Raw genomic sequence first — 27,881 nt, forward strand, 5'->3', positions numbered from 1 at the left:
CCCCCCCCCCCCCCAACAGCAACTCCCAGGTGGTAGCGCCCCGCCCGGCGCTCTGGGACAGTGACTGACACACAACACGCCCCGCCCGGCGACAGCCTCCACAAGGCTCCCTGCGCGGTGACGCACTTCCGGCGGAGCAGGGGGCGGGGCCTGCGCGCGCGGCCTCCTGGGACGGGCTGGGCGCGGCCGCCGCGGTAGTCGGGCGCGCGGGCGGGAGGTGTCGGTGCCTCCGGCGTCATGGGCAACTGCCACACGGTGGGGCCCAACGAGGCGCTGGTGGTGTCAGGTAGGGGCGGGGGCGGGGTCCCGGTCCCCACGGGGGGCTGCAGCGCGGGGGGCCCCGCGGCGGGGGAGGGGAGGGGAGGGGAGGGGAGGGGGCCCCTGCAGGTGTGAAGGTGGAACGGGGTGTTGGTGGCGAGTGGGGGCCCCACTGCTCCGAGGTGTGTTGTGGCGCTAAGTGCAGGGTGCCAGTTCTGCTGCTGCCGCCATCCCGTGCGCCTGGGACGGGCTGGGCTGCGCTGCGCTGCCCAGGGTGACGTGTGGGGGTGCGGCTTGGAGCTTTGGTCTCAAGCTGCCCAGGGCGCTCGGCCTCCCCGGGGGGGCGGCCTGTGTTCCTGGGCAGTTTGCAGGACAAAGGAGCCCTGTGTGCAATGTCTTGTGAGGGGGGAGCCCCCCTGTTCTAGGGGGATGGATGTGTCAGCTTGGCCTGGAATGCAGGTAGGACACCTTTCCTCGGAGACACAGGTATGGGCAGGTGGTGGCCCAGAAGGAGAGGACATGTGGAGGTACACATCTCCTAGAGCTGGAAGGGGCCTCAGGAGGTCGTCGAGTCCAGTCTCCTGCCCTTTTTGCAGGGCCAAGCACTCCCCATTTTTTTTTTCCTATTTGCTTCTGATCCCTAAATGGCCCCCTCAGGGACTGAGCTCACAACACTGGGTTTGGAAGGCCAATGCTCAAACCACTGAGCGCTCGCTCGCTCGCTCGCTCCCTCAAAGGGTCTCATTGGCTCGTCAGTGAGGGCACCCAGCTTCAGCAATTAAGATTTGGAGAGTGGGAGGCACAAATGCATTGGGGGAACAGGACCCCCATCCACCCCCAAGGGCAGGTGAGCTCTTCCCCTTTACAGCAAGGGCTGCAGCTATCGTTTGGTATTCAGTCACTGTAGTCCCCCTGCTGCCCATTACTGCTGCTTCATGGTGTTGCTCTCTTAGGCTGAGCCTTGCTAGCGAGCTGTTTCTCTCGTTCATCGCCCAGTGGCAGCAACAATAGAAGCAGCAAGTGGCTGTTTACTGATCTGATCAGGGTAAGTCATGTGATGATTGTGCCTTTACTTCAGACATGCTACGCTGGCAAATGCAGTGTGCAGAGCGAAGGGCCAGGCCTTAGTAGGCGAGGATCTGGGCTCTGGGCTCACCTTTTCGAAAGGTGGATTTGTATTAAAACACCAATACATGAGACTGCATCCTGTATGTCAGGAGTGGGCCAGCTTTTTACACTGGCCCCACTTCTCGTCCCTGCAGTAAGCAGGTCCCCCCCGCACCTGGCTATTGTCGTCCAAACCGATGGACATTTTGGTTATATTCACGTGAAGGGGGGAAAAAACCCTTTTGGCACGCGTAGGAAGAGTCTGTCAAATGTACAAACGCTATTAATCAGTGTAGAACTGTGAATACACGTCCGTAAAAGAGTCACATACTTCGGTATTTGTAACGAGATGGATGAGCCTGAGACCTGACAGCCAGTCAAGCTTCACCCTCCCACTTTGCTCACCCCTGGCAGCTGGTTCCACTGCACCTATGGGGAATGCTTGGAATGTGGGCAGTATTTAGGGCATCTACAAATGACGTTCACTTGCTCTATCTGCGCAACATAAATCTTTGTCAGCTGGTTTAGTGGTGGAGCTGGTGGATAGGGTTTGTGATAGGGACTCTGACCCCCTTCATTACCGTTCCTCAGGCCTGGCAGGAAGCAAACACTGGGGGCTACAGCGGAGACGTTAGGATGATAGGGCTGTTCCACTCCAGTTGCTGCGTCTGGGGAGACTACATCATCCTGGTTTGCAGCCAGTTAAATCAGCTTGGAATCTGCAGCAGGCGGTGGTGGCAGTCACTTCCAGCTGATATATTAAGTGATCTGTAAATCCTTGGGGACAGGCCTGTTACAGTGCCTAATGAGATGGTCACAATGGGTGGCTCAAGCATGTTGTTACATCTGCTCCCAGGGTACAAGATGGGGGTTAACTGGTAAACATTCTAGTAAGTATCAGGCTTTCTGATGTGCTAACAGGGTGAATGGCCCCTGTCAGTTAACTCTGACAGCCAAGGGAGGGGCGCAGCCTGGAACAGCACCCCCCCAGTAACCCAAGTACAGCCCTGGCTCCGGGCAATCCCCTGCATTGCAGGCCTTGCCCCTTCCTCACTCTGGCCCCCTCCCCGACCAGCCTGGCCAGGAATTGGAGGTTGTCTTCCCTCACCCTGGCAGCCTGCTCCACTCTGTTGCACCGTCCTGGCCTGCTGAGCCCCACTTCTCTGTGGGGAGCTGACCCTCTGCTGCTATCGCCACCTGCCCCTTCCCATCCCAAGGTAATCCTTCCCCTCCCATCCATAGGATAGGTAGGGCAGCTGCCACAGAGCCCCCACAAGTGCAGGGCCTGGGGTGACCACCCCGCTTCATTCCGTGAACAGGTTGGCCCCCAGCAGCTAGCCACCTGTTCATTCCCTCTGAAGCATCTAGCATTGACTGCTGTTGGAAGGCAGGACACTGGGCTGGATAGGTCAGAAGTTTGACCCAGTAGTATGACCATTGCTGCATTCTTCTGTATGAATACATCAACCCTGGCTAAAATGGTCTGGTCTGTATTCTGGACAGTCATCAAAGATAGCCTTTGTATTTCACTGCCCAGCAGGCTATGTGCTGTGCAAAGATCTGCCTGATTCGTAAGACCGCTGATCCCATGCTCAGTGAACAGGCTGAAAAGTTGGGGTGCTTAAGGGTGCGTCTTTCTTTCCTGGATACTTTGCAACAGGTGTGCAGCCTGGGGCTCAGCTGCACTGTTACTAAAAGCTCTTTGATGACCTAGGTTTGACTAACTGGTAGGTTATTAGCATGCCAGGCATAGCATTCGGTAATTAGTCTTCTACAGATGTTGAAACCTGTCCCACACTGTGTTCAGCAGTCTCCATGCTGGCTGTTATTGAGCCTCTGAACTCTCTCCAAGGACGCTGGTGCTATTGAAGCTTTTCAGGAAAGTGCAAGAGGGAATTTCTCTAGACAATCTGGCTATTGCCATTGTGTAAACTATCTATGTGCTGACTGCACTGTTAATGGTGGGTTTATTTGGCTGGCTTATTTCGTGTTTAAGCTGAGAGTGGCTCTCCTGCACTCTGCCAGTCACAAATTATGACCCTGTAATACTTACACACAAACTACCTGCCCTTGTTAGTAGTTTTCTTACCGGAGCAATCATAAACCTGCCACTGCAGTCAGTAAATAACATCTAATGAACTTATTACTCAATGTATCGACTGCCATACTGACATGTATTTCCTCTGCTTGTCTCTTGATTGTTCTGGATTCTGTTCATCAGCAAAATGGTCACCCCTGTTTGGTGGTAGACCCATTCTTGTATGTACCTTATTTTCCTTGGAAGAAATATCTCCTCTTAGAGTTGTTACCTCCAAATATGATATGTAGGTCAGAGAACAAATATGGACTCCCATAATCTTCTGACTACCTATGCTTTAATTCCCTATCTTTGAAGATGAACTAAGAAGTTTGGAGGCTTGGTATAACAGTAAGCGGGAATAGGTAGCTCTGGCTGTCTTCTCTGCATGGGAGAAGTTTTGCCTTTGGAATCGTATTTCCACATCTGAATATGTGCATTCATGAGACCAAAGTTTTTACATCCTCATGCAGTCAGCTGTTCAAAAGGTCTTTAAAATAAATGGGCTTCCATGTTCCTCTGAGCAAAGTACCCTGATAATCTGTTTAACCTCATAAATGTGATTAGCCAAGAATCTTGAAGTGTGACCGGACACAGTACTGTTCTTTCCCTGAAACCTGTTTGCTGCTGTCCAGTATGCAGGGCCACAGCCTGTCAAGGCAGATTGCAGTGTGACAGGCACCTGAGGCGAACTTTAATACTGTTATTCAGTAATTACATCGAATTGAGTAATCTGCATTCTTCAGAGACCCCGCCTTTCCCAGGAGACAGAATTGCAGCCTTTGGCAGCAGATGTAATTAAAGGTTTCCTTTGTCAAGTGCTTGTTGAATTGGAATAGCTTCTTTGCATGTATGATTTTCTTAACATAGCCTTATGGCCTTTCCTTTTAGTTTCGGGGAAGAATTTAGCATGAGCTTTTCAGTGTCATGTTGCGTGCTGTTGTTATGGCTTCAAGCCGTACACTGGATTTCTTTTTTAACAAGGCCTTATCTATACGTAACGTTGCACCAGTTCATTCCAAGGTGTGTGTTGAAGTCAGTTAACAGCGTGCAGATGCTGTGCAGACACTGCATAGACTAGGGGGTGGCAACCTGCAGCTCTTTAAGGAGTCATTTGCTGCTCTGGATGCTGCAGCCTCTGACTCCTTTGCAGCTCCCTGTCCTGCTGCTGCTGAAACAGAAGAAATAAATATTCAGGGATCCAGCCGTTAAACCCACTGAATTTAGGTCCATTATTTCATCAGCAGCAGGACAGGGAGCCACAGAGTGCCTCTCACTTGCCCTACTACCTGAGCAGCCATTCTCCTCCGTTGGGCATGGCTCAACTCACCCCTGCCAGCAGAACTCCCCTAAGCCAGCCTGCCTTCCTCTGGGCGCATGTGGCCACCTGGCGTAGACTCCTCAGCCAGCGCCACAGATGGGTTGGTCTTGGGGGTGAGGCGGGTTAAACCTGGGAGTGTGGTGGGTAGGGTTGATGCAAACATTGCTCCTTCCTGCTTAAGAGCCTATCCCCAGGCACAGTGTCTTCCTTGTCCTCATTTGCTCTCCAATCCAGGGATAGTAGTAACTTAAACTTTCTGATACAAATCATTGTGTGTGCACTGCTCTTAAAACAGGGGTCACAAAAAGTACAGTTAAGCATTATTTTCTAAGGAGTGTTTCGTGTTCACATGTACTGTGGCTCTTGACTTATTGATTTTGTAACTGAATTTGAAAAATGGCTTTTCTCCCTATTTTGATTGCAGACCCCGGCATAGACCTATTTAAAACTGTCAGTCAATTGTTTAGCTTGTTACAGGTTCTAATTAATCAATTGTAACCAGTTTTAAATTGCTTTGGTTTAACTAAGCCAGTTTAAATTAATTTTAGTTTCATTGGGACAACTCATATATAGACCAGAGTAAACTCAGATTCATACCAGATCCTCAGATTCTGACACTGATCTGTGCCTGGACTCTGACTTGGCTGCACATGAATTTCCTCTTGCGTCTGTGTCCAGTTTCCTGTTCTCTCCTATCATATGGTTATCAGTAATTGTTTTCATTTATTAACCAGCTCCTAAGTTTTCTGTGCTGGCCTTTCTTGGCACTTCCCAGCAGGGAGGGCTCTGTTGAGTTTGGCTAAGGAGCCAAGTGTATTTGAATTGAAAGATAAGCAGGCCATGTGGCTGGGACCATTCGTTCCATTTCCAGAACAATGTGATTTGGTGTCTGTTTGCCTGCAGAGCTTGGTCAGAGGGAACAAGAAACGCTGTTTCATGCAGACGAGGGAGGGTTCCTAGCCCCTCTTTTCTCCTCTGCTTTCTGGATCCCAGCTCATTTTGATTCTCCCTCCCATCATTGTACAGTCTCCAGGCAGTCACTGGAAGAGGGTGTGATCCACAGAGATCCTCCCAGTGGGAGCAGCTGCCATCCTGAATGGTTAAACTCCCTAATACAGCAGCCAGAATGAAAGGCTAAGGCTCATTGACAGGCTCTCTCAGCAAAGCCAGCAGACTGTACACACCTGTTAATGCCTCAAACTGAGAGGGGACCTCTGCTGTGAACAGGCCTCAGTGAGTCTGTACGCTCTGCAGCGGGAGCAGCCTGTTTTTAGCTTGCTGTCAACAGCTGGGAGGCTTGTTTCCAGGTGCAGTGGAGCTATCCGCTGTTGTTTCTGGCCTTGTGTTCCTGTTCCCCGATGGGCTTCTGGTGCTTCTTGTGTGTGACTTAGAGTGGCTAGTGCAAAGTGCCATTTTGGGTCTCCTTGAAGCATTTCATGTTAGTGTATCAAAAACTAATCATAAACCTAATTGGATGATCTCGCAAGGAACAGGCTATCTAGTTTCTGTTGGCTCTGGGAATGCTTCCCTCTGTAGAGTCCCAGCAGAAAACTGCTGTCTGTCACCTAGTCTCCCTTTATCACAGAGCTGGCTGTGTCCTGTGTTGCTGGGAAAGGTGTGGTGCTCTGTGTAAGGGATAGCCAGGTAGCTCTGAGGCCCAGGCTTGAAGAAAAGAGGGCGTTTTATAGCTGGAAAAGGAGGTTTCTCTGCAAGATCTCATTCTGCTCGGCTTCGTTGTCCAGATTTTTGAAGTATTCACATTGACTTTTTTTTTTTTACTTTTTCACTCAATCTTTGGGGAGCAGATGGCAAGATTGTTTAAAGCAATTTGTTCATCCCATTCGTTCTTTTACCAACATAGGGGTCTGCCACGCCCAGATGCACAACTGGTATTAAAAAGCTCCTGCCTGGCAGTTCACTTCCATTAGTAAATTCAGATTAACTTTCTTACAACGTTCAGTGTTCCTCTTCCTGTTTTGGACACTGTTACAAGCAGACTGATTTTACTGAACAGCATGCCAAGTCACTAGATCTGCTGTGCATGAAATGTTCAGCTGTGCTTTCTGGTGAGGGGCTGCTCAGTCTGGAGACTATTCTAAACAGGGTATTTTCTTGCCTTATGTGTGAAACAAAATAACCTCTGTTTGAAGGGACAGATGCTGCCATTTCTGCTCAGTGAGGTGTGGTTCTGGGAGGCGAATCTATCTAGAATGTTGACAGACAGAGAATGAGAGTAAGAGACAACACGGTACGTTCTAAGAAATCCTGGGCTGATTAGCTGAGCAAGCGGTCTCATCTCCTCCAAGAGAGATTTGATGCCATTCCTTTGAATCTGTTTTAGGACCTGTCATGCCAATCAGCTTCTCTGAGGGCATGTGTTCACCAGAGCCGCTGCAGCCCCACAGCGCAGGTACGCCCTACTGCCACAGAAGGGGCTTCTCAAATCCAGCTCTCGCAGAGCCAGCAGCTAGACAGGCAGTTCTTTTGTCCTCCTAGCCACCTCCCCATGGGTGGTTATGTTACTCTAATAGTGGCACACAGGATATGCAATTTTTCACGGCTCCCAGGGATGTAACCAGGTTGATGTAATTTTTAAGTGCAGTTCTGTCATTTGTCTTCCCCAATTTGGCAGAATATTCTTCCAGCAGCTGCTGTGCACGTTGGCTGTGGGGTGGCAGAATAAGACATGTACAAGTAGTGATCAAAACAAAACTCTACACTAGTGTCTCTTAAATTCGCTGGTTTCAGATCTGAAACCTGAGCCTGACAAAAAGGGTTACTGGTAAAAACACAGGGGTAAGCAACTTTTGCAAGCAGTTGTGTCTGAGCTGTACCTTCAAAGTCTGGCATGTCCTAATATTCCTGAGCCAAAAGCAGCAGGTATTGTCAATGGCTTGGCATATGCTGGTGTTTTTTCTAACTGTGTTGCTTTAGAAGGCTGAAGCATAAGGTGTTTGTGAGATAACACTCTGTGTATGTGAAAAGAAAGAAGCCTGGGTTATTAACAACTCACCCTGTGTTTGGAACACAGACACCTTCACTCTGTTGCGTTTCAGCATGGCAAATAACAAACATTTTATCGTACCTTGAATAGGATTATACCGAAAAGTTGCCTTCAGACATTAACCTTGTGAAGAGAGCTTTGAGATAGAGGCAAAGGGGGTGCTAGCTTCCTGATTCTACACAGAGAAGGAGTCCTCATCCTATTTCTGTAATATGTTGCCTGTGGTTCTGTATGGGGAACCGAGTACCCAGCTAAGCACTTAACCTCTGACAGGATTTCAGGAGACCACCGGCCAGAGGGCTTCAGAAAAGATGTTCTTCATGTGCTGTGCCTTGTGGATTTGCGTGCAGTTAGCTCGCCTGCTCTGCCGTTGCCTCAGTTGCATGTTGTCAGTACGTTGCTGTGATTTCAAGAAGATTGGGGAAAACTAGCAGAATTAATTTCTTTGGCCCCTGTGGGTAGAAGGGCCAGTATCCCCGAAGGCTGCCGTTTGTCCGGAAGCTGCCCTCTGCCTTGGCTTTCCCAGGCCTGAGCAATTGTTTTCTGCTCTTTTGCAGATTGCTAGTCTGGCTCCTCATGGAGGGGAGGGCTGTTCAGAGGCACATTTTGATTTGTAACTTGGCTGGGGGAGGGGATCTGTGTGTGCAACTCTAACCTACTTGTGCATTCTGCTTGTGCTGCAGGAGGCTGCTGTGGCTCTGATCTAAAGCAGTATGTGTTCGGAGGCTGGGCCTGGGCTTGGTGGTGCATTTCTGACACACAAAGGTAAGGGAACCTCTCTCCTGTTGCTTATCATTGGGGTGTGTAAACCTTCAGGCTACTTGCAGCACCTTTAGGAACATAGAATTGGCCAAACGAGAGCAAACCATCAGCCTCATCAAGCTTGGAACCCTGCCTCCAGCCATGGCCCACGCTTGGTGTTTCAAAGAAAGCTCCAGCCCCTCTCCAAAGCGCTATAGGGGTGTAGGAGAAGAAGTGATGGAAGGAGTGACGGTCGTTTTTGGCCCTTGAGGAATGTCCTGAAGCATGAGATCTAATTACACTCATTCATGATGACTTATTGGGGTCGCTATCACCTGCACAGCCCTCTGGGATTAGCCTCCTGCAACCCTGCATCTGGGAATTCCAGGTACAGAGGGTATTTGTGATGCTCCGAGGAATTTCCTGCTGTTTCAAATATTCCACCTGGTAATGTTGTCATCTTCAAAATAGGACCCTCATCGCCTGGTGTTCTCAGGATAACCTGACGCACCAGCCGCATTTGCACAGAGATTCCTGGATACCATGGTGAAATCAGAGGTGGGAAAAGTACCCAAAAAGTTGCTTGAGCAAAAGTGCAGCGGCTTGCACTTCTGGGTACTTTTACTCAAGTGGTTTTCCACAGGGACATGGTGACTTGCACTTAAGTATGTCCCTCCCCCCAGGCAGTTGTCCAGTTTCCACCTCTGTGAATGATAGCAAAAGTTTGTAGCTATGCCTCCCCCTTCGTTTATTTTTATATTTTTCCAGCTACCTCAAATCAGACCAAACTCGGAGGCACCCTGTCTACACTTAAAGGAAATGTTATTTCTTCCCACATTGCTAATGTCAGTCAGTTTGCGGGGAGCTGCAGAGCTGTCTGTTGATCTTCCCCTGGCTGTCAAGTGAAGTGCCGCCGCCAGGAAGCAGCTGCCACTTTGCCAAGGGGATGTCCTAGAGGCGCTTTGCAGTGGGGGCTGGTCTTTCTTTGTGGCCCACCGGTTTGGTTTGCTGGTCAGTAAATGTTGCAGCTCTGTGGGGCCGTTGCTGCCAAGCCAGTGTTTTTGGCAAGGGGCTGGTGGTTTGCGGGTGGCACAGAACGTGCAGGGGAGGGATGGAGTGAGGAGCAATGTCGTTCTTTTACTCAAGTCTGTGTCCCTAAAGGTGTGCTGCCCTCCGTAGTTTCAGACACTCTCACCCTTACTTGGGGGTTGGCCCACGTTTCTGCTCAAAACCTAGGGGTTCCCTTTCTCTTCCCTTCCCAGCCATGCGTTTGGCTTGCTGTTTATTATTGCTTCCGTCTTTGAACTAACGCGCTGTGATAGTGCTGCCGTTGTCCTAACGTCACAGCTTGGTCTGCAGGTCCTTGGGAATGTCTCAGTAGGTAACACAGTCATTGCACCCAACTGACCCGCTGGGGTTTCTCCACGTTTCTTAGAATTAACGGGGGAAAGGAGGACGAGACTTTTTGGTTTTGCGAGAAGAGTGATGGCTAAGTGGTTACTGTTAATCCGCACTGCCTGGCCTCCTCACTTGTTCTCCCTGCTGGTGTGTTGCCACTGTCGGATGGAGTTAGCATGTTGCTGTCCTCGCTGTGCACCTCCTTTGTAATGGAAATGACACATTGTCTTAGATGCCCTTAGCTTTGGGCTAAGCGGTGGGTCAGGTGGCTTGTGGGTACAGAAAGCTCTCATCCAGTGCTGTTTGCAAATGATTCACGCCCCCCTTGCGCCCTTTCATTTTCTCAGTCCAAGGGTGGAATAAATTTTATGTGCCCCCAGACATGTGCAGAAGTTCACCACCAGTAGAAGCACATGTGGGGAGCTGTGGGCACTTTGTTAATCAGATGAGCAGCACCTGAATCTCTCCTGGGCAGCTGCCCACACACTCAACTTACAGGGAAACACTGCACACCCCTTGTAATGGATCCTCTTTTGCTGGCTGCCACTCTTAGGTTTTTACTGGCCCATGGCACTGCAGCACTCTGACTGCATGTGGAGACTGTCAACTCTTGCTTGCCATTTTAACAGGGACCCTCTAGTGGCTCTCGAAAAGCCCAGCAGCACTGTTGCTTCTGGGGGGTTTTCAGTGGTGTCACGCTGTTCCTCAGACAGTTTCAGAAGTCTGCCAGCGTGCAGGCCTTGGGAGAAGAGTTACTGTTTGAACAGATGGCATCTGTTCTTCGTGTTTAAATGGATCCCTGTTTGACAAACCCCAGAGAGAGGGCTTGGGGCCTTGGATGCAGAAGGAATAAACCTATTCAAGAGCTGAGGACTTGTCTAAAGAGTAAAAATGTGGGGTGATTCGAGGGCAGGGAGGGATTATAGTTAACAAAATGTTTGGGTGCTGTTAAGTAAAATGAGGCCTTCAGATGTTGCCACGATATAAATGTTAATTGTTAACTTAAGAGTCCGAGTTCCCAGATCATCACAAGAGGTGCGTGGGCTCAGGCTGGCTCTCCACAGAGCTAACACCAGTAAAACGTCTGTCCGTCAGGGGTATGAAAAATCCGCCCTCCGGCCTGGCAGAAGTTTTACTGATGAAACACACTGGTGTGGACAGCACTCTGCCAGCGGCAGGCAAGCTCATGCCAAGAAAACCACTGCCACTCTTTGGGGAGGGCTTTATTTTGTTGGCAGCAGAGCTTTCTTGTGGCTACTGGGTGTACCTTACAGCTGCGCTGCTGTGTTCGCAGTGTAAATGGCTCCGGTTACACACATTTCGGAGAGCTCAGGGACACCTTACGATGCAGATCAAGATCTGAGCAAAGGGTTCGGCTCTTCTTTCAAGAGTCAACTCCTCCTTAGTACTCTCCAAGCAGTGTAGGTAATGTAGCTTGCTGCTTTCACATTTGTGTGGGGGCATCAGACTCTTTCTCTTGAACTAGAAAATCTCCAGAGGGGGCAACTGCATTCGTTACACAGTGGCCAAAATGATTCTCAGCCGGGAAAATGAAGTAGTAATTACTGCTGGTCAGAAGGCAGAATGTCCGTCCTGCAGAAAGTTGTGAACGTTTCATCCCAGTTCAGGGCACAAATTAACAGCCTTGCAATCGTCCCGCTGACAGAAAATCTGGAGCTCCAAATGTGGAAGTCCGGAGTGGAGTATTTCAGCAGGTAGCCAGAAGGCCTGGCAGGAAGAAAATGAAATGGACGTGAGCCTTCCAGGCGCTGTCGCTTCATGTTCCTAACGGAAAAAGAAAATTTTTGGCAAAATTGAAAATTCTCTTAAAAAAAAAATAGATTTCCCAAGAGGGGCTCTATCCCTCAGTAACTGTGGCAGCACTGACCTGGTGGCAGGATGCTTCTGTTTTGCAGAACATCTAAATACATAGTTTACAGCCAGAATTTCAGATCAGAACTTATTACCCCAATGCAGTCTAAGCATAGCTACCAGATCGTGGCAACTCCCCGGGGCAGAGAGACAGACTGGGGTGTGTCCAAGGGCTATGTGCCTGGCAGTGCTTGGAAATGGGGAGTGGGCAGGGGGAGACGTGGGAGGTGAGAGGGGAAAATGAAAACCCAAAAGTCCCGTCTGTCCTTTGCATTGTGTCCATGATTCTCTGGTAACTGCTTTGTGTATTTGCTGTCCTACCCTTATTTACCGCTGCTCAGACTGTCTTTGGAGGTTATGACCATCCTCTGTCGCTGTGAGAATATTGAGACGTCGGAGGGGGTCCCACTGTACGTAACAGGGGTTGCACAGGTAATAACCCACCAGCTTCCTAACCTTGTGTCTAACCTTCTTCTCTCCCTTCTGTTCCATGGAGCAGCAGCCGCAGGATGACAGAAAAACTAACTTTTCCTCTAGTGAGACAACAGCTAGATCTCCATACCCTCCTCTTTGGCCCCCCTCTCTGGTCTTTGCCTTGTGGTGCTCGCCACAGCTCTGCAGGTAATGTGGAGAGATGCTGCTGACGTATTCCAAATTGACTGCCAGGCTGCGCCTTTCAGTAATGCTGCAGACATTCTCTCCGGGCTGCACGCTTTCCTCTGGTGGCATGGACCTCACCGTGGACCACGGGAGAACAGTCGTGCAGCCCATGCTGCATGTCAGTTGCAACCAAATGCAGCTCAGGCTCATGTGAGATGCAAACTGGGATGTAGGGGTTTTGCTGTTCACGTTAAAGCCTGTGCATGTGAAAGTCCTGAAACCACTGACTCGCTCCCAGACATGAGCTGAGAGATTCAACCGAGCCCTTCCATTTCCCACGTGGAGCAAAGGCCACCCTGAACATGGTTGTGTTTTAAAAGCACAGTCTGGGACGAGCCCATTGTATTCTGCTTCACATTTGACTGATGTTTGTGTAGCGGCTAAAGCAGCTGTATAACTGCCTGTTACTTATCGCTGAGTTTCTTTATACCTCCCACTGGGCTGAGTCTTGCTCCGCCCTAAGGGCTGTTGTATGCTGTAGCTACAGCAGCCCTGGAGGACTCTGCCCCATTTGTTACAGCTCACAGAAGCGGGAGGATTTAGGGTACATCTACACTTAACAGCAGCTCAGCACATTCAGGGTTGATCTCCTGGAGTTCGATTTCACCTGTCTGGTAAAGATACACAAAGTCAATCTCTCTGACGTGCACAGTCAACTCCTGTTCTCACCAGGAGTAACACAGGTCAATGGGAGAAATACTCCCATCAGCCTACCTCCGTGGTGACAGACCTTACAGTGACTGCAAATACATCAATTCTAGATACACAATTCTAGCTATGGCTATTGTGTATCTGCAGTCAATGGTAATGTCCAACGTAGACCAAGCCTAAGTGTTCTTAGCACATCTACAGCCTTGTACAGATAGTGAAATGCAGTCGTGGGTGTCAACACAGGTGGCACTGGTACCAACTGCATGCACCATGCAGCACAGTTTAATTAGGATGACTGCAGAGTGCGGACTCGCTGCCGTATGTTCAAATGACTTCCCAGAACAGCAGAGTGGCTTATTCAGTGGGTACTACTGCCTAGCCTGAACTTTATGCACATGAGCTGATGCGCCACCTCAATTTCAGAGCTGGTTTGTGGGGGCTGCTGGCCAGGTCATACTGCCAGCAATCGTTTCAGAATTTCTGTGCCTTGGATTAGCTGTATCTGAATAGGATACACAGCTCTGTGGTTTTGCCTAACTCCTTGTAGGCAGCATCCTCTGTTCTTGTAATCCACCACTCTCGCCCTCCTGCATACTCACTCTGCCAGCGCGCTCTGGTCCTAACCAGCAGGGCTCTGCTGAGAGGAACAAAGAGGAGAAGGGGTTGGATTAGACACAGCCCAGTAGCTTAAGGTTCCTTTTGTTTGGCTGATATTGAGGAGTAGGTGTGGCCCTGGAGGCCCAAGAGCTGTCCCTTTCCGTCAGCCTTGAGTCACAGAGGATATAGGAAAGACGGCTTAGATTAGGGATGTAAAATCCCATTTAATTAGTTAACTGGTTAAACATTAAGTTAACTGATTAAATGGAGAGGGCAAGTGAAGAAGCCTGGAGCGGCCCCGCTGCTGTAGACAGGGGCTGCTGCACCCAGACTGGAGAACTCCACCCACGGTGCGTCTGGGCTCGCTGCAGACGGTGCGCTCTTGCCGGCGGTGCTCCCACGGTGGGAAGGGGGCTGCTCCAGCCCCCACCGTTTAACAAGTTAAACATTAACATCCCTAACTTAGATCCCTGGAGCTGCAGCAATGATCTACATCTGGGTTAGAAATACAAAACTCATGCACCCAGCGTGGGGCAGCGCTTCGTATGGGGTTCATTGCCTGGACATGAGCTATTTAAAAGATCAACACCCGGGCAGGATGGCTACAGATCAGAATGTGTGCTTGTGTCTCTTGCTGGAACCCTTTCCCTAGAGTACTTCTTGACGAAGGTCTGAGCCTGTGGGGTCCGCAGGGGTATTGTGGTATCTCTGTAGATATTCCCATTACAGACCTGAAATCTGAGCTTTCTCAGTCAGATCCTGTTCTTTTAAAACAAATGACACTGACCAAGCTGTTTGTATGCTGCCCTTCTAGTGAGCAGTGTGTAACACATGAGCTTTTAGACAGAGGGTCCCTTGGGGTTAGTTTACCTGGCGGATCAGCTCAGCGGGGGGTCACATGATCTTGTTCATCTGGCTCCAGGCCTTTCTCTGTGTAGAAAATGTCTGAGCGTTATTTGAAAGTCTTATTTCTGTGGCCAAAATGACATCTCTGATCTGCGTCACTGGATAGCATCCTTTACATTACCTGTGAGGAGTGTGGCAGGTAGCCTGGGGCAGGAGGTGCAGGGGAAAAGCTGACCGTGTGTTACCTGGAAACGTGCAAATGTTCTACGTTTTTTGGCAGGATTTCCCTAGAGATAATGACGTTACAGCCCAGGTGCGAGGACGTAGAGACGGCGGAGGGGGTAGCTTTAACTGTCACAGGTGTGGCACAGGTACAGTAACTCCAAAACATCGTTTCAGGAATGCATGTCTCTAACCGACCGACCTAATGTTTTCCTCTTAGAAGGTTGCTGTAGTCCAGGAACAGAGGTTAGCTGCTCTGAAATGAATTCTTGGATGACAGCACTGTTCCTGTCACTGGTTCATACCATGGCATGTCCATGGAGCCAGGGAGGAATGTGACTTCTTCCACTCTCCACAAAATCACAGCTCCTTTTCCAGAGTCCTGCCTCGTTTATTCATACCATTCATACCACGGGCAGTGTATTGGGGACGCGAGCTACTTCTAAAACCCGTCATGTGCCATGGTTCTCCTTGGGCTCTGCTTATCATTCCCCAGAACTGAACCATTTTCTTCTGGTTTTCCTTTTACAAAACACGTTTCAGAAGCCTCTTATGTTTCACTTGAATTCAGACTATGGTGAACCTTGCAAGATGTGAAGGAAATGTATTGGTTGTATATGGATGAATGGTTAATTCCTGCTTTTTCACAGGTGTAAAAATTAGCCAAGATGTGGACTTGGGGGTTATTTCCAGCATGCATAGTCTGCTTCCTGGAGGGAAATGGCACGTTTTGGGATTGAGTTTTGCTGCCTGTTCAAGTAGCAAGATGCCTCAAGGCCTCTTGGAGCTCCGCCCAGCCAGTCTTTCAGTTGAACATAAACTTGGACAAAGTGATTCATGCAAAAATTGTTCTCAAAGTGCATTTAACTGTAGATTTGTACATGGTTCCTTGTGTAAATAGTGTGTTCACAATTACATTACTGTGAAAGCAAAAGGATACAGGCCCATTTTATGTATCACAAGCAGTTAGTCTAAGGAGTTTTACTCCATGTTTTTGGTCATGTGTGTTGTGGCCAGGCATCAAAAAGCCAGATGTTTACTCTGCTAGCCAGGGACCACATCATCTACTACTTTTGCAGCTGTTGGACGTGGGGACTTCAGTGAATTTCTCTCCATTTCCTAGCAATGTAAGTGGCAGTGGTGTGTCAGCCCATGGAATTGGACTGTCAGTCTGCTGCTGTGTGTACTCTACTGCAGTGTAGCAGTGGTGTCTCAGAGTTTTCTTTATATCAAACATGATCACGCTGGGGGTTTCCAGGCCGCCATGTGCAGCAGAATGGTCGTATCTGTGCCTCAGTCATCAGAGATCAGCTGTAGCCACAGGGACAGGAGCTCTCTTCTGGGCTTCCTGTACAATGTTTGGCAAGTCATTTAACCACTGTGTGGCAGTCTCGCTAAAACTGGAGTAGCACCAGCCTGCCTTGCGGGGGACAATGGAGGAAGTCGTTAAAGCTCTTTGAGCCCTGCACATGCAGGGTGCTGGCCCGGTGCTGTTGTTGGCTCTTATATTTCAGTCATTCATTTCTGCTTGACTGTTAACATGTTCACATAACCACAGAATTTCTTACGTTCTGGGCTAAAGTGAGGACCAAGTGCATGTAGCTGTGCACCTTGCAGTGTGACCTCCTACACCCAGAGACTCTGTTTTCATAGCCACTGTTCATGTTGCAAACCATCCCTCTGACCTAATTCTGCAGCAGTCTTTCTAGGTTACTGCCAAAGAAACTCAGATTGTCACTGGGGCTTTACTGTGGCAGTGCTACAGCGGAGAGCTGACTGCAATACCAACTGATTCAGCATTTGCTATGGTGCTCACTGCTGAATGTCTCATTTTAAAACACAGTGCAGCGCTCACTGGATTTATTTGATATCTTTTCATAGCACCTGGGATTGCTTGCAGAAATAGGAACCCCAATAAAAATATGTTGATGTCCTCTGGAACAAGAACTCATTTTTAAGGGTGTTGAACAATTTGGGGTATAAATTTAATGGACTCCTCAGGTCAGGTATAGCTCGTGTAGGTTTTAAGCCTGATGTGGGGGGTAGGGATGTTAATCAGTTACTAGTTACAGTTAATGGGTAGGGATTGAAATGTGGCCCCCCTCACCTACCACCTTAGGCAGGTGGCTGCTCCAGCCCTGTGGGGCCCGCCACAGGTGGGGGCACTCCAGTGTGGCTGGAGCAACCCTTGTCTGCAACAGGCCCAGGAGAGGGGTGCTCCAGCCAGGCCAGAGGAGCCCTGGGCTGCAGTGGTCTTGGGAGTGCCACAAGCCATGGCTCTCCCAGCCTGGCCAGAGCAGCTCCCCAGCCTTCACCCATTTAATTGGTTAATCAGTTAACTAATCAAACAGGATTTTACATCCCTAGTGAGGGGTCCTACAAAGTAGGCCTTTCCTTTGGAACGTCATAAAGTTATAGGAATATTTGTCTCTCTAAAGTAAATCATCCTTTTTCCTGTGTGTTGCGTTGTCCCACCCCAGTGTGGTACAGGTGCATGAAGGGAGTTTTAGTGTAATTTTCTAAAGTGAAACTGACTAGTTCGTTTGCCATCTCCAAACTAAGGGGTGCAGAAAGCAAACAAGTGTGATTCTTTGGGTGAGTACTCGGAGATGTTTGTGTGTTACCTAAATAAGAACACTTTGAAACGAAAGTCAGCAAGCAGTGGCCATTTAACTCTTTCTGTGTCAGTGAGGTGCTTTGGGGCACACCAGTGTTGTGCCTCGTGTGTTGCTCTGTACTCTTGTGCTAAGCTGGGCAGCTTGCTGGCTTTTGCCCATGCTCATTTGATGCTGTGCCTTCTGCCAGTTTGACCTGGGGGTGGGAACCCTGATTCATAGGGCCTCACCAAAGTTGCAGCTATGAAACATGCACCATGGGCAGTGAAATCTGGTCTGTCCCCAGAAATCAGATGTCATGGAGGAGACCCCCAGCTTGAGCAAATTTGGTTCTGACCAAAAGTAGGTGTCGCCGGGTGTCGCACGGTTATTCTGGCAGGGTTGTGGTGTTGCCAGCCATACTGCTGCCTTCAGAGCTGGGCAGCCAGAGGAGGGCCACTGTTAGTCAGACGCACAGCCCTGAAGACAGTGTCTGCAGCACAGAAGTTAGGTTAGCAGTCCTGCACCCCCAATACAATAAGCTAGCAACCCCCCACCACAACTCTTCTTTGGGTCCGGATCCCTACAGTTACAACATTATGCGATTTCAGAGTGAAACCATGGAATTGTAATTTTTAAAATCCCATGACTGTGAAATTGATGAAAATGGACCATGAATGTAGTAGGACCCCATGGACTGGCTAAAATGGGACTCGGTGCAGAGGCCGTTTGCCCTCATGCTTGCTGAAAATTCCTTTAATTGTTCCAGTGGTGTTTGGCCAAACCCCCCTGCTGTGGCAGTGCAGCGTGACAGATGTGGGCATGTGCCAGGGTCAAATCGCAGGTACCATTTGTTTTAGGAATGCTGTTTTGACTGTAAATGTCGTGTCACTTCTGTTCTGTAACTCCCACGCCCCCCCCGGCCCCCAACGGGTGTTGGAAGAACCGGTCTGGCCCTGAGAAGGGCTGTCTGTTCTTGCACCGTGCTTTGCTGGGTGGGGCACTCCCCACAGGGCCATCAGCTCCAAATGGTTCTTCTGTACTGGACAGATAGACATGCCGCCAGCACAGCTCCCTGCACAGCAACCGAACAGGCAGCTGGGCCAGCTGCGGTTTCTCTGTTTGGCCAGCCCCGAGGAGAGCCTGTAGCTAAGGAGAGGGTCCTGTAAGGCAGGGGCCATGTGGCCATTGCATTCAAAAGACAAAGCCGAGCTGGCAGAAAGACCTACCTGTCTGAAGGAGGCTTAGGCCAAAGCCAGGACTCCAGGGAGTGGTGAGATCACATAGGGGCTGGAGGAGCAGCACGCCTGAGTTTTTCCCTAAATCTGTGGCTCTCGTGCTCTTTGAGGCTTAACTGTTGGTGGTTATGGAGGTTCTTTTGTGATGCTGACGCCCCTGGCTTTACTGCTGTGTCCTCTGGACACCAGCTCTTCCATAGCAAGGTGGACCCTGGGTAAACGTGTCAAAGCAGCTGGGGCATGGGAGGGTGAGGCACTGGTTCTGTAGGGTCCTTCTGCCCAAGAGGAGTCTCACACATGGGGGCTCCATCTGGGAGTGCACCTGAGACCCAGAGCTAAGAGCAGTGGCCAGACCCAGGAGGCTTGGCGGCACGGGGGATTCAGAGGCTGGATTGCCTGGAAGGGCTGTTACCTGTTTGGGAAGGGAAGGGAAGCTGCAGGGAGGCACATGGTGGAAGTTGATCTTTGATGCTGTACGTCGTGCTGCTAAGGCTGTAAAATTACTTGTGGCACTCAGAAGTGCCGTTGTCTGACCCCAGGCTCAACGTGCTACGCCGCTGACTTGTGCATGGCCTCTGCGTGGCTGCGCAGCCCCAGGGAAGGGCTCGTGGTTACCCATCTCATGGGAAAGGACTACCAGCTCTCTTGGCAACAGGGGAACTCTCCCAGCTGGGATGCTGCCTGCAGGGCAGGTCATCCCGTCTCAGAGAGGGCCTGTTCCAGCTGGAAAGGGAGAGGAGACAACGAGGGGTGTGGGACATCAGCTGTCGGAGGAGGTTAAACAGGCCTGGACTAGTCCTCTGAGAGAAGAGGAGCCGGAGAGGTTGATAGAGGTGTGTGCAGCCGTCAGTGGGGTGGAGAGAGTACAAAGGAAATGCCACTTTTCCCTCCATTTCACACAGCGGTGTCCAGTAGGAGTTCAAAGATTGCCACACTTGTGGTGGTCGTCTTTATATATTCGCCAGATTATGTTATCCCCGAGCTAAATAAATGCCCCGTCCTCCCCCAGTTCTCATTCAATGCTGGTGACTCACCAGAGCTGCTGCTGGGGCCGCCGGGCACTTCTGCTGCCGAGCAGTAGTGGGGGGTGCGCAGAGCAGGCGGAGGGAGGTCTGGGTGCCCTAGGCTGTTGGGAATTGAACCCTTGGGTGTTACTAGAGCAAGACCTCTTCCCTGCTTTGCAAGGGGACTTCCTGTCTGACCAGTGACCTCGTTGCGGTAATTGTGGCTTCCTTGGTGAGCTCTGTGACCAGGCCCTTTGGCGAGATGACTCTCTCACCTCCCTGGGGTGAGCCTGGGCTACCATGACGGGTCGAGGTCACCGTGGGAGCTGCTCACAGGCTTGTCTTGCACACTTCCAGCCGTGGGCAGGGCCAGAGCCCAGCAAACCCTGAGTCTCGCAGTCACCCCCCAGCGCTGTTTCTCACGAGGAAAGTTGCACGGCACTTTGCTTTCCAAGTGCTCTTGCGAGAGCTCTGGGCTTTTCTCGCTCTGTGGCGTTCCTGTTTGTGGAAGGACAGGCAGGAAGCAGGAAAATAATTAAAAGGGCATCGTACGTTGCTCCTTGTGCAAACCCCTCTGCTGCCTATCTGGGTATGAGCAGCGTAATGGTGACTTTGATCAGGTGACCGGTGCTGTACTGTTTGCTTGTCTGGGTTGGATCGGGTGCAGTTGGTGTGTGCACTGATCTGCCATTGCATTGGCCATTTATAACAGCCAGTGGAGTCACCTGCCATCACTGGCCCTGCTGTGGAGGTAACGGCAGTGATCTGCCTTGCAGCAGCCAACCGTAGTCGTGGGCTTGGAGAGGTTGGTCTCTGTGCTCCATTGCTGCTCCCTGCGGCCGCCCATCCTTAGCTGCCTGGCTGCAGCCGTGCTGTTGGTGTGCAGAAGGAAACAGCCCCATCTTGTGGAGTGCTGCAAGCCCGGTGGCAGTGCTGCCGCCGGGCGCCTGCCCTGTCGCTTACTGTGCTCTTTCTTCCGTCGCCAGGTGAAGATCATGACGGAGAAGGAGCTGCTGGCTGTGGCCTGTGAGCAGTTCTTGGGGAAGAACGTCCAAGACGTGAAGAACGTGGTCCTGCAGACGCTGGAGGGGCATCTGCGATCCATCCTAGGTGCGGTGTGAGGAGAGCTGCTGTGGCTGTCGCAGGAGCCAGGCTTTGCATGACGTTCCCCTGGCTTCGTGGGCTCTCGTTTGCTGCCCGCTCTCAGGGGCGGCGTCCCTCCAGTGCTAGAAGCAGGGCTGGCTTTTCAGCCACCTGTGGGGCAGCGCTCTGAACGCCCACCTCTGGCAGCTTCCTCCTTGTGGGAAGGTGTGAAATGGAGCTGCAGACAAGCAGCTGAAGCCTGGGCAAATGCCTGCGCCATCTCAGCCAGACCCAGCCCCCTCTCCCCAGCTCTCGCACAGCCAGCCGGCACCACAGGGCAGTTTGTTCCCTGACCCCTCCTCAGCTTCCCAGCCCCCGTGGCTCAGGCAGTAGCACTTTGGCTTCGGTCCTTTTTCCAGGCACCTTAACGGTGGAACAGATCTACCAGGACCGGGATCAGTTTGCCAAGCTGGTGCGGGAGGTGGCAGCTCCGGATGTGGGCCGCATGGGCATCGAGATCCTGAGCTTTACCATCAAGGTACAGCTGGGCAAGGGGAACCCACTGTGCCGAGCTCTTTGACAGGAACCTGGGGGTCCTGACTCCTGTGCGGAGACTGGCGGCTGTGGAAAGGTGTCTAAGCCAGGGCTGCGTGTGCCTGGGCCTGGCTGCAGTGCCCCTGTAGCCAGGGCACAGGCTGCTGTAAAATAGGGACCGTACGTACAGTTGGGTGTCTGCAAAGAGTTGGCATTGAGTGCCCAGCAGAGCCAGTTCTGCCACCGTAGCTGCAGGTCCCCACTGGGGGTGCCAGCGGGAACCAGGAGGAGTCACAAGGGACTTGCACAGACATCTCCTCTGCCCTCCTCAGTGTGCAAAGCTTCCCCCATGGGTGTCTCCAGGTGGCAGGCTGGCCAGGCAGGGTCGCCTACCCCCGGAGCACAGGGGCTGTGGGAAGGAGGGGGGGCCCGGGACCCAGTGACCAGCGGCAGGTGCCTGTGACATCTCTGCGTCTGCCTAGGACGTGTACGATAAGGTGGAATACCTGAGCTCCCTGGGCAAGACGCAGACGGCTGCCGTTCAGCGAGACGCCGACATTGGCGTGGCCGAGGCGGAGCGGGACGCCGGCATTCGGGTATGTTCCCTGGCGCTCCCGCGTTGGCCTTCCAGGCTGTGCTGGCCACCCGCCTGAGCAGGGTGTGCTCCCTTCCCGCAGGAGGCCGAGTGCAAGAGGGAAATGCTGGACGTCAAGTTCATGGCGGACACGAAAACGGCCGATTCCAAGCGGGCCTTTGAGATGCAGAAAGCAGCCTTCAGCCAGGAGATCAACATGAAGGTGAGGAGTCCTTCCCCCGTCGCCGCCTGGCTGGGCTCCTGACTCAGCCCGGCTGTGGTGGGGCTGCCGGCCACCCTGCTCCTGGGTCCCCCGTCGCTCCTCTGCTGATGTGCTGAGGAAGCCATTTGTCAGCCCAGTTTGTAGGTGCCACGTTGTGGGCTGGTTGCAGCGTTGGCAGGTCCTTTGCTTGAGAAGCTGTTGGTGCCCCAGGCCTGGCAGCGTTGCAGATGTGCCGAGGGCTGTGCGTACGCTGCAAGGGGAGGGAGGTCAGAGCACCTGAACAGGCTGGCTCATAAGGGGCAGGAAGAGGTGGGGTCAGTTCCACAGGCCGACAGCAGCCTCAGGTTCCCCAAGTGGGAGCCAGCTGGAGCATGGCCCAGAGGAGCACAGGTGCTTGGGAGTGGGCCCGGGCTGCTGGGGGCGGAAATGTGGTGCAAGGTTGGGCACGGCTGAGCGGGAGCAAGGGCACAGATGGGCAGTGCCTGACCTGCACCGTTTTGAGTGCTTCTCCCAGAACGTCCCTCCTTGCCCTACTGGGGGCCAGCAGGGAGTGTGGGAGGGGGCGTGGCAGAGCCTCACAAGGGGCAGGATGCGGCTCCCCCAAGCCTGCTTGGCACTAGTTGGCTCAGACTGGGAGGTAGACCGAGCGCCTCACTGCCGCTGCAGCTCCCGGGGTGGGACGGAGGGCCCCCGCCAGGAGGGAAGAGCATCAGCCAAGGACGCTGCCGCATGGAGCCGGATTTCCAGGGGGAGCAGTCGCCACCTCTTGGCTGGCTCTTGCGCTGCTCAGGCAGCTGTCCCCAGGTCAGCCTGTGTGCACGGCTGGCGAAAGCTGGCACCGCCCATCCGCTGCTGGGCCCTGGGCCGAGCTTCTCCACGGGGGCGGTAAAGGCCCCTCTTCCCACCCGTCTAGCTCAGCAGGTGGTGCAGGGCTGGAGTCCCGGGCGTGGCAGTGGTCTCAGTTGCCATAGGGAGAGCTGTCCTGCTGGGAGCCAGGTGCAGTCAGGACTGAGTCCAGGGAGCTGCGCTTCTACCCCGCTGGGGCCAGCCAGGGCAGCGCTGCCGCAAGTGACAGGCAGGCTCACCTCTCGGGGAGGGACTGGGACCTGGGAGAGGAGGGAGCTGAGCTCCATCCCACCAGTATTCCCAGGTGCTGTGCAGTCGCTGGAGTTTTGGCTTTGTCTAGCTTGGGGTGCCCAGGAGAGAGCCAGCACTGGGAGCGGTTCCCTGCTTCCTGCCTGTGAGGTCTCACCCAGGCGTGGGCAGGAGAGCAACCAGCTCTGTGCGCTGAGCCCCTGGAGAGCCGGCTGTGGCCTGTACCTCTCTGCAGACAGACAGCCGAGGCCCAGCTGGCCTGTGAGCTGCAGGGCTGCGCCCCTGGAGAGCCAGCTGTGACCTCTGTCTCCATGCACAGATGGCAGAGGCCCAGCTGGCCTACGAGCTGCAGGGAGCCCGGGAGCAGCAGAAGATCCGCCAGGAGGAGATGGAGATCGAGGTGGTGCAGCGGCGGAAGCAGATCGACGTGGAGGAGAAGGAGATCGTCCGCATGGACAAGGAGCTGATTGCCACTGTCAAGCGGCCGGCAGAGGCCGAGGCGCACCGCATGCAGCAGATCGCCGAGGGAGAGAAGTGAGTGGCCTCCGGCCTGGTGCTGTGCCCAGAGCCAGAGGTGCATGGCAGTGAACGCAGCCACCTTGGTGTGGTGGTCCCAGAGCGCAGCGCCCATCCCCGGGGGTGGTCTAGCTAGGCTCTCGGGGGTCATTCAGGCCTTCCCTCAGTGCCCCTCTGGAGCCATGTTTTTCGGGGCAGGGCCTTGCTACACAGCCTGGCCCTCGGTTCCTACCAAGCAGGGCTGTTCCCCTTCCAGGGTGAAGCAGGTCCTTGTTGCGCAGGCCGAAGCAGAAAAGATCCGCAAGCTCGGCGAGGCTGAGGCCGCCGTCATTGAAGCCCTTGGGAAAGCTGATGCCGAGAAGATGAAGCTGAAGGCGGAGGCTTACCAGCAGTACGGGGACGCGGCCAAGCTAGCGCTGGTGCTGGATGCTCTGCCCCAGGTGAGCGGCCCTCAGCCCCTTGCTGTCAGGCGCTCTGTGGGAGGCAAACGCAGCGCAGCTCTGCTGCGAGTGCACATGGGGCTCAGTGCCGGCGCCTTCCCAGGCAGCCCGTGCGCGCTGGCGGGTAAGCTCTGGGCCGGACCGCGTGCTCAGCCTCTCCGCTCGTCGGGATGCGCCTGCTGCTGCAGTTCTGTGCTGAGTCCTTTGGGAGCCTGGCCAGAAAGTTGGCGAGCCGCCCCCGCCTGTTGCTCACCCCGGTGCCCTGCCCTGTCTCCACAGATCGCCGCCAAGGTGGCGGCTCCGCTGGCCAAAGTGGATGAGATTGTCATCCTCAGCGGAGACAATAACAAGGTGACATCGGAGCTGACCCGCCTGCTGGCTGAGATCCCAGCATCCGTGCACGCTCTCACTGGGGTCGACCTGTCAAAGGTGAGCAGGGCTGTCGCCGGGAAAGCCGAGGCCTCTTCCCCCTGCAGGAGACCTGCCCCAGACTCCCTCTGTGGTATGTTCCATTTCCACAGCACCAGCCCCTCTCCAAGCCCTGGACGTGAGGTCGGATGGAGGATGTGCTGCACCTCCTTGGCCAACACTGCTAGGTGCTCGCCATGCGGAGTTGGTGTCCCCACAGTCCTGGCTGCTGCTCCAGGAAGGAGACCTCTTCCCACATGGTGGTGGGGGCAGGGCTTCAGTGCCCCTTAGAGCTCAAACGCGCCCTTGATGTCGTCACTCTCTGGAAGGCTCTTTCTCCCCAGCCTTTCTGCTGGCTGGAGGGCCTGGGGCAGCCAGCTCCCCTGCAGCTCTCCTTAACAGCTTCTCTCTCCCACTCCCCACAGATCCCCCTGATCCAGAAAGCCACCGGGGCCCAGGCCTGAGGCGGCCCAGTCCAAAGCTAGTGAAGACGACACCCGTTATGCACTCTTTCATCAGCTGCCTTTAACACTCGGGAAACCCGTTTCTATCAGAGACAATTGGAGGTTCCTTTTTAAGCTCTGGTGCCTTATTTTGTAGGGCCAGAACGACGCATGTGAAGTTGCCCTTTTTTCTTTCTAGGGGAATTTACTTTGTAAGTATAATTGTGTGTCGTACTAGTCCGGAGCGTCACCCGAATCCACTGGTGCAATTGGCAGCTTGTCTGGGCTGGCAGTCTTGGTGCCTTGATGTTTCTGGCCCTCTGTCTGGAGCGTGGGGCAGAGAGGCTGGCGGGGAGCTGGAAGCCCGGGGAGGAGCACAGCCAGAGGGGTTTGCATGTGTCCTCCTGGCAGAAGCCTGTTCCTGCAGCGCTCAGTGCGTGGAGCTGCTGGAAGAGTCCTGAGCCCGGTGTCCTCTCCTCCGCCCATTACAAATGTGATGTAGCGAGTCCCGCTGCTTTTGTGCTAACTGCTGGCTGACCTCCCCTGCATGTTACCCCAGAGCAGGCAGAAGACAAGTGAGTAAGACTGCACTGAGCCAAGCTCTCAGGAGCACCGTGTGGTCTGAAGGGGCCAGGCCAGGAGTGAGAGGGGGCTGGGTCCCGAGCCCCGAGCCTGCTGCCATGCACCCAGCCAGCTGCACAGTCAGGGTTCAGGTCTCAGGCCCTGCCTTTGCCAGGCCATGCTGCAGGGGCCACAGTCCCTCCGCAGCTTGCTTGTCTCCCAGTGTCCCTGCCGGGCAGGTTACGGTGACGTTCCCCCGGCAGATTTCCACTCAGAGCCTGCCTGAGAGCTGGGGGAGCTCTGCCCGGTGGGCGCCGCGTCCTCTCCCGGCTGTTGGCAGGGCCGAGCAGTGTGGCTGGAAGCATGGCAGGTGCTGGAGCTTTGAGGACAGGCTGCCTGGTGTGTGTCAGGCAGCTGCCCGCCCAGCCAGGATACTGCGGGGAGGCAGCCACAGCGTGTCAGGCAGCAGCCTGCGGCCGCGTTGCAGCCCCTGCCTGACGCTGGGAGAAGAGCTGCTCCTGCGGGAAGCTGGCTGGCTTCATGGACGGGCTTCGCTGGCTCCTTTTGTACGCGCAGCCCCTGCCCAGCTTCTCGGCAGTGGGAGCAGCTCGGCCTGGCCTGGCCCGGCCCCGCTGCTGCCAGCGCATCCTGGAACGCTGCGGCTGGCGGGAGCTGGGCGTGCTGAGGCCTTTGCTCCCCAGGGGCTGTGGAGCGGCTGGTGCCTCCAGGCCCTGCCAGTGCACTTGGTCCAAGGACTGGCTGCTCTGTTAGCACTCCCGCTGAGGGAGGAGCAGCAGGGGATGGTGGCGCGGGCCTGGCCGGGTGCGAGCAGGTGGTTTTGGTGCCGGCCGGGGGCTCCGGGACTGAGTCAGGTGCTGGCTGGTGGTGGTGTTAATAACGGTGAGCCCATGGCCCTGATCCGCCATAGCCCCTGCTGTGCCAGGCTCCTTTCCATGGCTTGCAGGGGCAGCTGGCTCTCGGACACACAGCAGCTCCACTCCTCAGGCGCTGCGGGGGCCCTCTGGTGAGGCATGAGAGTGCCCAGGGTGGTAGCTGGCCCCGCTGCAGGAACAGGGCTGGTACAGCGGGAGGCACCTCCTTTGTCCCATGGCTGTAGTGTAGCAATGTGAATGAGGCCCTGCAGAGCCGTGCCCGCCCCTCGACATGACCCATCCCACTGCTGTAGGTGCCAAGCGGCCAAAGGACCCCGAGCTGCCGCCAAAGGGTCGCCTACTGCCAGTGGCAGCCCAGGCTCTCCCCAGAGGTACCTCCCTTGCCAGCTCCTCTTCCCTGGGCAGCTTGTCCGGCTCAGACTGGCTGCAGTGGCATGTGGCTCCCACCCCCCAGCAGGAGGAGGGCCTCACGCCCAGGGCCCCGGGGCCCTTCCCTGTGTGGTTGTGTGGGAAGGTGTTGGTCGTGGAGCTGGGTGCAGGAGCACGCTGTGCCAGCCACCCTGCGCGCTCAGTGCTGCCTGAAACCCCTCCGGGAGCCCCCCCACGCCTGCCCTGCTCAATGCCGGAGGCAGAGCGGAGCCAGACCCTGCGCGGGACGTGCTGTGGTCTGAGGCCAAATGTTCACTCCCTGGCCAGAGCTGATCTGAGCCATAGGGCTGGGGGATTAAAGGGAGAGGGCGTGGCTGGGGCGTGCAGGGAGGCTTGGCCCATCAGCATCAAAATAACGGTGCCCTGGGCAGTTAACCGAGGGCTGCGCTGGTGAGAATCAGACCTATTGCCCCAGGGCCTGTGCCAGTTCTCCCCCCTGGCCCCAGCCGTTCTGTTCCTGCACCTTCCATGAGAATCCTGCCCGGACGTGCGCAGCGCAGGGACGCCCATTTCTTCCCTTGTCATAGGGGGCTCCCCAGAGCCAGTCCGGTGCCCCCTGTGCCCTGTTACATTCCTTACCCCTCCCTGCCCCGGCACCCTCAGCATGTGGGCTGCAGGGACTCTGCTGCGGTCTGGGCCCTCCCGTCCGGGCCAACCGCCTGCCTTCCCACCTCCTGCTCTGAGCAGGGGCACCTGTCCCAGCTGTGTGCGCCCTGGCAGGCCCCTTCCTCCGTGGGAGCCGGGTGGCAGGATTTGAGGATGCAATGGGATGTGTAGGCCGGGTGCCGGGGGTCCCACAGGATTTCAATGGGGAAATGTGACTGAAGGAATCTTGGGCTGACAGGAGCTCTGCTCCCGGGGGCGGAGGAGCTGGCTGGACAGCAGGAGGAGCAGTAGGAGCGGGTCCATGGGCTGGCTAGCACCTGAGCCCCCAGTGCACTGCTCTGTATATCTGGGACGGGCTTGCTGGGGCAGACCAGGCGCAGACTGTCCTGCCAAGGCCATTCATATCTGCATGTAAATTGTGCGTGCCGCATGCTGCTGCGTTCCATGCTGTATAATAAAGAGGCAGCGTGACTGTGCTGCACTGGC

General features: G+C 54.0%; 1 protein-coding gene across 7 annotated transcripts; it reads left to right on the top strand.

Moving 5' to 3' along the window:
* Nucleotides 1–150: 150 nt before the first annotated feature.
* FLOT2 (flotillin 2) lies at nucleotides 151–27,881 on the top strand. Of its 7 annotated transcripts, none has more exons than XM_075013294.1 (11): nucleotides 151–286; nucleotides 8,451–8,532; nucleotides 12,120–12,210; nucleotides 20,577–20,700; nucleotides 21,093–21,211; nucleotides 21,690–21,803; nucleotides 21,885–22,004; nucleotides 23,419–23,633; nucleotides 23,872–24,055; nucleotides 24,335–24,484; nucleotides 24,889–27,881. In XM_075013294.1, exons 1-11 carry the CDS (start codon nucleotides 238–240, stop codon nucleotides 24,925–24,927), a joined length of 1,287 nt encoding a protein of 428 aa, XP_074869395.1. In that variant the 5' UTR covers nucleotides 151–237; the 3' UTR covers nucleotides 24,928–27,881. The 7 variants fall into 7 exon arrangements, with proteins under 7 accessions (XP_074869395.1, XP_074869394.1, XP_074869399.1 ...); XM_075013293.1 differs by lacking the exon at nucleotides 12,120–12,210 and adding an exon at nucleotides 14,813–14,903; XM_075013299.1 differs by lacking the exon at nucleotides 12,120–12,210 and adding an exon at nucleotides 14,813–14,903 and having other exon boundaries at nucleotides 221–255.

The sequence above is a fragment of the Carettochelys insculpta genome, chromosome 19 (assembly GCF_033958435.1).
Source record: "Carettochelys insculpta isolate YL-2023 chromosome 19, ASM3395843v1, whole genome shotgun sequence".
Lineage (NCBI taxonomy): Eukaryota > Metazoa > Chordata > Testudines > Carettochelyidae > Carettochelys > Carettochelys insculpta.